Here is a 12,370-nt window from a genome sequence, read left to right as displayed (position 1 = left end):
TAAAGAATACATTCAGCTAAGTGATAATGATGTTAATTTGTAGCCCAGAGTGTGTTGAACTAAATGCATTTTATCTAAAAGCCTTAGGACAATCCACTACTGAATAATTGTGTAGATGCTTGCAAATACGAAAAAACGCATGCGGCCTGGAACAAGGTACTACACTTGTCAGAAGATTAAAGGCACTCTATCTTTTCACTGTTTTGTACCCCATTCACACAACTTACTGAAGTGTAAGATAACATCATTTCCAAATAATAATAAAAAAAGTTTTTTTTTTAATTTTTGTGACTACTAAACATTGGGGAATTCACACAGCAAATATAAGATTTTTCTGAGATGGTCAAGCAACCAATTATTTTTTTCCTGAACCACTTGGTATGGATTGACCCCTTCGTGTTCCCTTTTCAGATATTCTAATTTCCCTACTATTTCCAAACTTCTGACATTCCATACTCCAACTTGCTGAATGTTACCATTTGATTGGTTATTCCGTGGTTACCTCCTCACAGAAATCTGAAAGTAGCCTTATCCATAATCTTTGCCAATGAAGAGGTGGATGCACATTGTGTGTCTTTAATGCAATGGTTTCCATAACTTTCTGTATCCTAATGTCACTGATCAAAGCTGAATCTTCTCCCTTTTAGAGCAAAACACTGTCCTGAAACTCTGTCCTTTCCTCAGCCTTTTTTGACAAGGCTGTTGGCAGAACAATGGTGACTCCTTACACTGGAAGTCTTCAGCTGCAATAGCTAGTGATTTTTCCATAGTTAGTGATTTTCATTCATGATTCAAGAAGTGCCCAGTATCGAACTGGGGACCCATGATGTTTTGATGACTGGTCAAAAATCACTATGCTAGACCTAGATGTATTATACTGAAATGAAAATATTAACCTCTCAGCTGTTGTCAGTGCCATCAGTCTTGAGTTTCCTCCTGAATCATCTTCATACTGTCCATTGCCACCTGCATCATCACTCTGGTCCAGACAAATCTCTATCATGTTGTAAAGAGCTTGTCTTCCCCATTCAGCATCATGACGAGCTCCATTAAAGAACCGAAGAGCAGCATTATGATTACCAGAATACCACTCAAACAGTCCTCGACAGTAACATAATCCAGCTTCTTGGTCTGAAATTATAAAACAAGTGTATGCCCTCAATCACTACAGAGCACTGACAACAAAAACTGACAGTCAATAAGCAATAAAATGTTATTAATAAAGAAACATAAAAATTAAAATTTGAAATTTGAAAAACAAATATTGATAATAAAATTACAAGCATAATGCCATTTGGCCCAAATGTTAGGATGTAGCTTACAATTGGTACCTAATCTTTTTACATGTCCTTGCTGTACAACATTAATGCTCATTTGCAACAACACAACTAGCATCTGTACCCAAAACTGGCAACAAAGCATTTTAATATACAACAATGAAAACTTAATGGCTGTCCACTGTTTTGAATTGCCGATCTGGGGCACTGCTTGCTTGCTAAGACAGTCATGCTAGTTTTGGATGCTTTTAAGGGACTTCTAACTGCTGAAGCAGAAGATAAACTTGCTGAAAAAAAAGAGACTCTTCATAAACACATGTGCTAGATATGGCCATATATAAGCCAATCAAGAGCAACCTCCAAAAAATGTATTCAGATTGGCTCCTGGAAGATGCCCATCTCTTTACACCGTCTGATAAGATTAAGGGTCATCAATCACCATTCCGTATGAACAGATTCTTGCTTTATGGTCCTCCATATTAACAGAGTCCACACTGCCTATCAAATGCATTGGATGGCAGTGAAGATGACGTACTGAGGGAAGAGAATGATGAAAATTATGGGAGTGGGAGTGATGAAGTGAATACTGGTACCCATAGTGATACGAGTAAACAAGACAAAATATGCTACCGGTATGTTAGGTGCCAATGTGTTGCATCATACAGGGTGATTCAAAAAGAATACCACAACTTTAAGAATTTAAAACTCTGCAATGACAAAAGGCAGAGCTAAGCACTATCTGTCGGCGAATTAAGGGAGCTATAAAGTTTCATTTAGTTGTACATTTGTTCGCTTGAGGCGCTGTTGACTAGGCGTCAGCATCAGTTGATGCTAAGATGGCGACCGCTCAACAGAAAGCTTTTGTGTTATTGAGTACGGCAGAAGTGAATCGACGACAGTTGTTCAGCGTGCATTTTGAACGAAGTATGGTGTTAAACCTCCTGATAGGTAGTGTATTAAACGTTGGTATAAACAGTTTACAGAGAATGGGTGTTTGTGCAAAGGGAAAAGTTCTGGACGGCCGAGAACGAGTGATGAAAATGTAGCACGCATCCAGCAAGCATTTGTTCGCAGCCCAGGAAAATCGACTCGCAGAGCTAGCAGAGAGCTGCAAATTCCACAATCAACCACATTGGAACTTATCTGTCCGTAACTACCTGAACGTCAACTACCCGAGGCGATGGATCGGCCGCCAGGCAGCCCGTGACAGAGCACTTCATCACTGGCCTCCAAGAAGCCCTGATCTTACCCCCTGCGATTTTTTCTTATGGGGGTATGTTAAGGATATGGTGTTTCGGCCACCTCTCCCAGCCACCATTGATGATTTGAGACGAGAAATAACAGCAGCTATCCAAACTGTTACGCCTGATATGCTACAGAGAGTGTGGAACGAGTTGGAGTATCGGGTTGATATTGCTCGAGTGTCTGGAGGGGGCCATATTGAACACCTCTGAACTTGTTTTTGAGTGAAAAAACCTTTTTAAATACTCTTTGTAATGATGTATAACAGAAGGTTATATTATGTTTCTTTCATTAAATACACATTTTTAAAGTTGTGGTATTCTTTTTGAATCACCATGTACATTAGAACAAATGTTACCTATGTTTTACAAGTAAATAAAAATAAATTTCTTGTAATTTTTCTCTTCTCATTCAGCGTGTGGCTTATTTTCACATAAATATTTTTTCTAAATTTATTCCTCATAATTTAGGGGGGGGGGGGGGGGCAGTTTATATGTCATGGCGGTTTATTATCGGGGCCAATATGGTGCTCCTTGAGCTTATCTTGCCTGTTCCAGAAGAGAATTAACTGATATGTTTTACAACATCAAATTAACTTCACTGTCCATTATCAACATAAACACATTAGCATTTGTGAAAACACAAGAACAATGTGTATAGCCAAAATGAACCCAGTACCAGAGATTAACTAAACCGCAGTATACAAATGATTATGGTTACAGAACTACATATGATCTCTGACTTTGAGAATCCAGTATGATATATAGGCCTAACATACTGTGGCCAATGCTTTTAAATGCTATGATACAGAATCAAAGACAATGTGTATAGTTCCTGAGGAACCTCCATCAATGAAGTTTGTACATGTGTGCATAAAGTGTCAACAGTAGTAGTTGGAGTGTCATGATGAATTGTCCATCAAGCATGACTCAGGAATGTTCAAAGGGTGACACATCAGGTGCACATACAGCCCAGGGAAGCACTAACATCATCAATCTTTCTTCACAGAAGGCTTGGCATTTATAAACAGATGTGCATACCACGTCAAAATAAGGCATGTGGAGCAGCCTGATGGAGTGGTACGACCTTGAGCTCTAAAACCTCTTTGATGCATTGGTTGCTGGTCAAATATGAAGATATCAGACAGTATGTTGTATCCAACACCACCCAAAATCATGAAACATAAAGTTAGCTCACTACCCAGCTCAACGAAATGTGTTGCCAGATTACCAACAGAACAGTAATATCTGATACATAAGCAGTCATTAGCAGATGACAAGATAAAGGAGTACTCAACCAAAAACATTAATTTCTGTCACTCAGCACACCAGCAATGGCATTCACATGCCTATTTCAGTCTGTGGCATTTGTGATTTCCAAACAATGGAAGTCATCAGTTCAGCTTCAGAGGATAGCATCAAACTGCCAAGGAGGGCAGGGCTCCAGCAGCAATGCCAGATGGCACTGATGCTGTATGGATGCAGGATGATGATGATGATGTGTGGTTACAGCCAAGCAAACAAGATGGAGGTCATTCTGTGTTGCCATTGTGCATATGATCCCACAGTAGCCCCGATTTCATACACAAGCATCACTATTGTAGCAGCATGACCTTTATGGGCTGAAATGTCATGGCATGGCAAATCAATTTCCCGTAGAATGGTCATTCTGCCCTATCTGAACTCATTTAGATACAATATGGTGGGTGCTCTATATGCTGACAATGCATGCTGGAACTTGTTTTAATACTTTCACTTCATTAGATGGCTGCTGACTAAGCTTGAGTTGATACAGACTATTCTGGCCACACAAGAGAGGATGCTGGACCCATGTGTATGCAATCTCTCCATGAGTTTAATCATATATAGCTGGTACAATGATCGGTGAGTTATATGAGTTTACATTCATTTTTTCCAGTAAATCCATGGGAAATCTTTTATCCCAGGCAAACACCATTAGATTACAATCTAGAGGACCTCGACAGCCACTAGTGGCAAATCAACAACACTGTCACTAGTCTCCATGTTGGATAAACAGTCGCTACAGTCAGTAGGCAGTTACTGTGATTTTACTTTGCATACTGGTTATTTTCCAGTTGGATGTAGTCACTATAAATTGAGTTTGGACTTTTACGTATGGATTCACTCTTGGCCATAGAATTGCTTTGAAATTGGTGAATAGATATAGTTCAAGTGGTTATCTATGGTACTTGTTTGTCAAAGTTGTGTTGCCAATCTATCCTGGATTAATAAAGGCCTAATTCAAAGCATCATTCCAGCTTGTGTTGCCAAAATGTGGTTACTAAAATTATAGATTTCACAGATTTTAATTTACTTAAATAGGAAAACAGTTTCAGCTTTACAACCATTATCAGATTTATACAAGGAAAAAAAAAAAATGATGGTATATCAGAATTTGTGAAACATGACCATGAATCTAAAACACACACACACACACACACACACACACACACACACACACACACACACACAGACAGACAGACACAGAGAGAGAGAGAGAGAGAGAGAGAGAGAGAGAGAGAGAGAGAGAGAGAATAACCAAGCTAATCACCTTATAAAGGCAGCAACACAGATGACATGTTACACAATAATGTTCCCAAGGGACCCTTGGTTTCCCTAGTCATTTAAGGTAAATGAAGCAGCTTGACTGAAAAGGACAAAGTTAAGTCCCTTTATTTATGTGAGCTACCTGAGCTTACAGTCCATTTCCAGTGACCTCAGCATCAATGGAACATTGTTCCTTTATAAATGATCATAATGAGATTTGACAAAATGTGTTTCATGCCTTGGCAACATCAAAATGTAGACAACATCAGCAGCAAAGGGTATTTTATAAAATGACCCAGAAAACAAATGCAATAAACATAAAACACTGACTTTCATTGTCAGTATTTACTGCCTTGAGATTTACACCATGATCATGATGTTTACCAGAAACTTTGTTGGTGTTCTTGATTTTGTTACCGTGTGTCACCAAGGAAGTGAGCAAAGTACTCTTTCACCATTGGTAATTAGGAGATAGAAAATAGATTGAAGAAGAAATAAATATACACTAACATTAGTCAGAAATATTAAGCAATATATATCACAACAATTCATAAATGCTTAGTAAAAGCTTACCAGGTCGCTGGCAAGCCGCAGTTGCTCTTTCAAGGAAAGGTTCGGCTTCAGGAAGTGTTGCTGTTCGTCGTGACACCTCTACAAGACGGGCAAGGGCTGTCCAATATGTAGGCTGCTGTGCAAGCAGTTGACGAAAGTGCATAGCAGCAGTGTCAAAATCAACACGCCGGAACGCTAAATCTGCCATCATAACTGTGGCTGACTCATTGTCAGGGTCTGTTTCAAGCAGTTGAGAACAGGCTTGTTGGCACAGCTCTAACTCACTGGTCTGTAACACACAGAAAGCATTCTGCCTCTAGTTATTTTTTTAAATATTAAGAACCATAAGTGGCTGATGTTTTAAACATTACAAATCATAAGTGGCATGCCAAGGTATCACAAATTATTAGAGCATTCATCTACATCTACATGACTACTCTGCAAATCCCACTTAAGTGCCTGGCAGAGGATTCATTGTACCACATTCACAATAATTCTCTATTATTCCACTTTGGGAAGGTGCACGGAAAACATAAAATTCTATGCCTTTCTGTGTAAGCTCTGATTTCCCTTATTTTATTAGGATGAGGTCAGTGTCAACAAAATACTTTCCCATTCGGAGGAGAAATTGGTGATCGAAATTTCATGAGAACATCCCGCTGCAACAAGAAAACCCTTCGTTTTAATGATGCCCACCTCAAATCTTGTATCATGTCTGTGATCCCTCTCCCCTATTTTTTGATAACATAAAATGTGCTTCCCTTCTTTGAACTTGCTCAACATACTGTGTTAATTCTATCTAGTGGGGATCTCACACCTTGCAGCAGTACGCCACTAGTACTTCGTCTCTTTAGAAGATTTGTTTCACCTTCTACATGTTATGCCAATAAAACGTAGTCTTTGATTCACCTGCCCAAACATTTTCCATGTGTTCTTTTAGGTATGTAGTTGAACTTACGGCCTTTAGATCTGATTGATCTAACGTGTAACTGAAGTTCAATGGATTCATTTTAGCACTTATGTGGATGATCTCACACTACTCATTATTTAATGTCAAACTGCCAATTTTTGCACCATACAGATGGCTTTTGTAAATTGTTTTGCAATTGGTTTTGATCTGCTGTTGAGTTAACAACAGCATCATCTGCAAAAAACATAAGGCAGCTGCTCATATCCCCCCCCCCCCCCCAAGTTGTTTATATAGGTAAGGAACAGCAAAGGGCCTATAACAGTACCTCGGGGAATGCCAGAAATCAATTCTGTTTTACTCTATGACTTTCTGTCAGTTACTAAGAATTGTGATCTCTCTGACAGGAAATCACGAATCCAGTTGCATAACTGAGACAATATTCCGTAAACATGTTTAATTACAAGCTGCTTCTAAAGTATGGCATCAAGATACTTCTGGAAATCTATAAATACGGGATCAATTTGGAATCCCTTGTCGATAGCACTCAAAACTTTGTCTGAGTAAAGAGCTAGTTGAGTTTCAAACAAATGATGTTTTCTAAATCGTGCTGACTGTATCCCAATAGATTCTTCTCTTCAAGGTAATTCATAATGTTCAGACACAGCATATGCTCCAAAACCCTGCTACATAGCGACTTAATGATATGGGCCAGTAATTTTGTGGTTTACTCCTATTGCCCTTCTTGAATATTGGTGTGACCTGTGCAACTTTCTAGTCTCTGGGCATGGATCTTTCACTGAGCAAGCGGTTGTGTATGGTTGTTAATTATGAAGCATAGTCAGTACACAATCTGGACTTGAACACTTGCTTTTATTAAGTTATTTAATTGCTTCACTCCTCCGAATAAATCTACTTCTAAATTACACATATTGGCAGCTGTTCTTGATCTGAATTCTGGAATATTTACTTTCCCTCTCCTTCCCTCTTTCCTGACGAAGCAACCGTTGGTTGCAAAAGCTAGAATTTTGTGTGTGTGTAAGTGCTGGCAGGTCGACAGACACACGAACAAACACAAACATACACACAAAATTCAAGCTTTCGCAACAAACTGTTGCCTCATCAGGAAAGAGGGAAGGAGAGGGAAAGACGAAAGGATGTGGGTTTTAAGGGAGAGGGTAAGGAGTCATTCCAATCCCGGGAGCGGAAAGACTTACCTTAGGGGGAAAAAAGGACGGGTATACACTTGCACACACACACACATATCCATCCACAGATATACAGACACAAGCAGACATATTTAAAGACAAAGAGTTTGGACAGAGATGTCAGTCGAGGCGGAAGTGCAGAGGCAAAGATGATGTTGAATGACAGGTGAGGTATGAGCGGCGGCAACTTGAAATTAGCGGAGGTTGAGGCCTGGCGGATAACGAGAAGAGAGGATATACTGAAGGGCAAGTTCCCATCTCCGGAGTTCTGACAGGTTGGTGTTGGTGGGAAGTATCCAGATAACCCGGACGGTGTAACACTGTGCCAAGATGTGCTGGCCGTGCACCAAGGCATGTTTAGCCACAGGGTGATCCTCATTACCAACAAACACTGTCTGCCTGTGTCCATTCATGCGAATGGACAGTTTGTTGCTGGTCATTCCCACGTAGAATGCATCACAGTGTAGGCAGGTCAGTTGGTAAATCACGTGGGTGCTTTCACATGTGGCTCTGCCTTTGATCGTGTACACCTTCCGGGTTACAGGACTGGAGTAGGTGGTGGTGGGAGGGTGCATGGGACAGGTTTTGCGTCGGGGGCGGTTACAAGGATAGGAGCCAGAGGGTAAGGAAGGTGGTTTGGGGATTTCATAGGGATGAACTAACAGGTTACGAAGGTTAGGTGGACAGCGGAAAGACACTCTTGGTGGAGTGGGGAGGATTTCATCAAGGATGGATCTCATTTCAGGGCAGAATTTGAGGAAGTCGTATCCCTGCTGGAGAGCCACATTCAGAGTCTGGTCCAGTCCCGGAAAGTATCCTGTCACAAGTGGGGCACTTTTGTGGTTCTTTTATGGGGGATTCTGGGTTTGAGGGGATGAGGAAGAGGCTCTGGTTATTTGCTTCTGTACCAAGTCGGGAGGGTAGTTGCGGGATGCGAAAGCTGTTGTCAGGTTGTTGGTGTAATGGTTCAGGGATTCCGGACTGGAGCAGATTCGTTTGCCACGAAGACCTAGGCTGTAGGGAAGGGACCATGTGATGTGGAATGGGTGGCAGCTGTCATAATGGAGGTACTGTTGCTTGTTGGTGGGTTTGATGTGGACGGACGTGTGAAGCTGGCCATTGGACAGGTGGAGGTCAGCGTCAAGGAAAGTGGCATGGGATTTGGAGTAGGACCAGGTGAATCTGATGGAACCAAAGGAGTTGAGGTTGGAGAGGAAATTCTGGAGTTCTTCTTCACTGTGAGTCCAGATCATGAAGATGTCATCAATAAATCTGTACCAAACTTTGGGTTGGCAGGCCTGAGTAACCAAGAAGGCTTCCTCTAAGCGACCCATGAATAGGTTGGCGTACGAGGGGGACATCCTGGTACCAACGGCTGTTCCCTTTAGTTGTTGGTATGTCTGGCCTTCAAAAGTGAAGAAGTTGTGGGTCAGGATGAAGCTGGCTAAGGTGATGAGGAAAGAGGTTTTAGGTAGGGTGGCAGGTGATCGGCATGAAAGGAAATGCTCCATCGCAGCGAGGCCCCGGACATGCGGAATATTTGTGTATAAGGAAGTGGCATCAATGGTTACAAGGATGGTTTCCGGGGGTAACACATTGGGTAAGGATTCCAGGCGTTCGAGAAAGTGGTTGGTGTCTTTGATGAAGGATGGGAGACTGCATGTGATGGGTTGAAGGTGTTGATCTACGTAGGCAGAGATACGTTCTGTGGGGGCTTGGTAACCAGCTACAATGGGGCGGCCGGGATGATTGGGTTTGTGGATTTTAGGAAGAAGGTAGGGGTGCGGGGTGTCGGTGGGGTATATATATATATATAGAGGGAAACATTCCACGTAGGAAAAATATATCTAAAAACAAACTCTTTGTCTTTCTTTTACCCCCTAAGGTAAGTCTTTCCGCTCCCGGGATTGGAATGACTCCTTACCCTCTCCCTTAAAACCCACTTCCTTTCGTCTTTCCCTCTCCTTCCCTCTTTCCTGATGAGGCAACAGTTTGTTGCGAAAGCTTGAATTTTGTGTGTATGTTTGTGTTTGTTTGTGTGTCTATCGACCTGCCAGCGCCTTCGTTCGGTAAGTCACCTCATCTTTGTTTTTATATATAATTTTTCCCATGTGGAATGTTTCCATCTATTATATATATATATATATATATATATATATATATATATATATATATAAAAACAAAGATGATGTGACTTACCAAATGAAAGTGCTGGCAGGTCGACAGACACACAAACAAACACAAATATATATATATATATATATATATATATATATATATATATATATATATATGGTGGATTTGGGAGGTGTGGTATTCAGTCTCACTATGACAACCATATTTACACTATTCCCCGTACCCAATTTGTATGCTCATTATTAGCTCAGGATTACACAACCGTTTTTCAGTTGGGCTCATGAATTAATCGCTCAAACTAGTTTTCAGAGAGCGCATTTAGCATAATTTCGTATGATGTTTTATGCTTACCTCCAGATTTAAACATCACATGTATATAAATTACACACACTACTTAGTGACTAGGAGATTACACTGTAAGAATGGGTTAATTAGGTGCAATCAGCAGCGTCCTTAGGTGTTCCCTCTTCAGTCTGGAGCATCTGTCTGGAGGCAAGCATTCTATTTTTGGTCTGCTACAGTTACAGGTGTTCTCTCTGTGGTCTGCTCCCAATAGAAACAGTCTTAGGCATTCCTTCTTTGGTCCAGTGCAGCAGGCCAAATGCAGTGTTTCATCTTCAGTCCCAGGCAATTGTCTGCACAACTGTTCTGCTTTTGGCTCACTATGATTCCAGCTACTCTGTTTGTGGTCTGCTCCCACTAGAAGTGCCCCACGACATACCATCTCTGGCCCAGTGACTTACTTGGGGTTCATTTTCCATGTCCACATTTTCAGTTCTCCTTTTTGCGGAGTTCTGCTGCTGCCCCTACTGCACTTTCAACAACTCCAGTGCAGGATCCCAGACTCTACTGGGTTGGTACCCAGTGTCACAATCCATCAGGTTATTTGTCATCTCTATAAACCCTCCTATAACATTGTCCCAGTATCTGGGAGTTTGTGCCAAAGCCCTTGTTTCATCAGGTTTCATGAAATAATTGAGTTCCAGACAGCGCTCGGCAACTGCTGATTTACTTCCCTGTCTTAGTCAGTTGTGCCTCGGACATTGTTTGCACCTGATGTCCACTATCCTAGTTGTTTGGTTCAATGTACAACATGCCACATTGGCAAGGTGTATTACAAATTCCTCATTTTCAGAGTCCAGAGTCATCTTTCACATTTCCCAGTAGCTCTCTTGTTTTGGTAGGTGAACAGAACACACATTTGACATTGTGTTTCCTGAGAATCCTGCTTATTTTGATAGAAATAGATCCTGCATAAGGCATGTATGCCACAATCTTTGCCTCATCTTATCTTCTTCTAGAATGTGCGGTAGAGTGGCTGGTTGAAGGGTCTTCTGAATGTGCTTTATCATGTTTCCATTCTTGCAGAACACTGATCGTAGATGCTATATTTCTACTGCAAGACTATCTGGGTCTGAGAGGTGTACACTCCATGGACCAATGACTTCAGGACTCCATTCTGCACTGGGTATGACAGCAGCTGGCTTGCTGGAATAAATCAGTGTGTGTAGGTTTGCGATACAATCTGTCACCAAATGAGCAATCTGCTCTTCTTTTGAAAAGTACATCTAGTAACAGCAACTGGCCATCCTTTCCCAGTTCCAAGGTGAACTTAATATTTGGGCGGCATGAGTTCAAATGTTAGAGAGAAGGTCACTGAGCCTATCCATCCATGAAGACAGAGCACAAAGGTATCATCCAAATACTTGAAGAAGCATGTGGGTTTGTATCTCGCAATCTCTAATGCCTCCCCTTCAGATCTCTCCATGAACATACTGGCAACCACTGGAGACAGAGGGCTGCCCATGGCTACAGCTTCTGTCTGTTCGTAATATTGGCCCCCATACAAAACATAAGATGAGGTCAATATATGTCTGAGAAGGTCCAGTAGAGCATCATCAAATTTCTCTGCAATCAGTTCCAATGAGTCTTTCAATGACACCCTAGTGAATAGGGATACCAAACCAGAAGTGTTTAGAGTTCTTAAAACAAAATCATACTCTACACCACGCTGTGAGAAATTCACAACAGGCAAACATCTGATGATAGCAGCAGACACATTTCCATATTGGATAGGTGCAGTACTACCACACAAAAATGCTGATGCTGAAAACACCCTATTGGACACACATTTAAAATACTAAATTCAATTCACCTTAACTATTCAAATACTGAAAAGGGGGTACTTGCTATCGTATGTGCTGTACAGACATTCCATGTATCTCTCTATGGCATAAAATTTTACCTTTTCACTAACAATACACCATAAACCAAACTTTTTTGGACTAAATAACACTATTTCACAATGAACAGCACAAAGATCACAGCGATGGGAGTAATTTTTAGTTCTTACAGTTATCAAATATATCACAGCCAATTGTGAAACACACAAATGCAGAAACTCTTTCGCAGCTCCCAATATACTGGGCAAACAAGGACTATTATCACACAATGCAGACGCTTACATCAAGCATTCGCAGT

At 41.1% G+C, this 12,370-nt stretch overlaps 1 protein-coding gene across 2 annotated transcripts in view; it reads right to left on the bottom strand.

The window, feature by feature from the left end:
- The window catches only part of LOC126416348 (tetratricopeptide repeat protein 21B-like), a 260,751-nt gene that overhangs the window by 45,538 nt on the left and 202,843 nt on the right, over window positions 1–12,370 (bottom strand). For both annotated transcript variants that reach the window (XM_050084027.1, XM_050084028.1), the window contains 2 exons: window positions 5,660–5,927; window positions 897–1,131 (listed from right to left, as the gene is read on the bottom strand). In XM_050084027.1, the coding sequence (XP_049939984.1) occupies window positions 897–1,131; window positions 5,660–5,927 (503 nt within the window). The remainder of the gene's footprint in view (window positions 1–896; window positions 1,132–5,659; window positions 5,928–12,370) is intronic.

Source organism: Schistocerca serialis, chromosome 8 (genome assembly GCF_023864345.2).
Source record: "Schistocerca serialis cubense isolate TAMUIC-IGC-003099 chromosome 8, iqSchSeri2.2, whole genome shotgun sequence".
NCBI classification, from domain to species: Eukaryota; Metazoa; Arthropoda; class Insecta; order Orthoptera; family Acrididae; genus Schistocerca; species Schistocerca serialis.
Note: the sequence above shows the minus strand (reverse complement) of the source record. Positions and strands in the feature narration are given on the sequence as shown.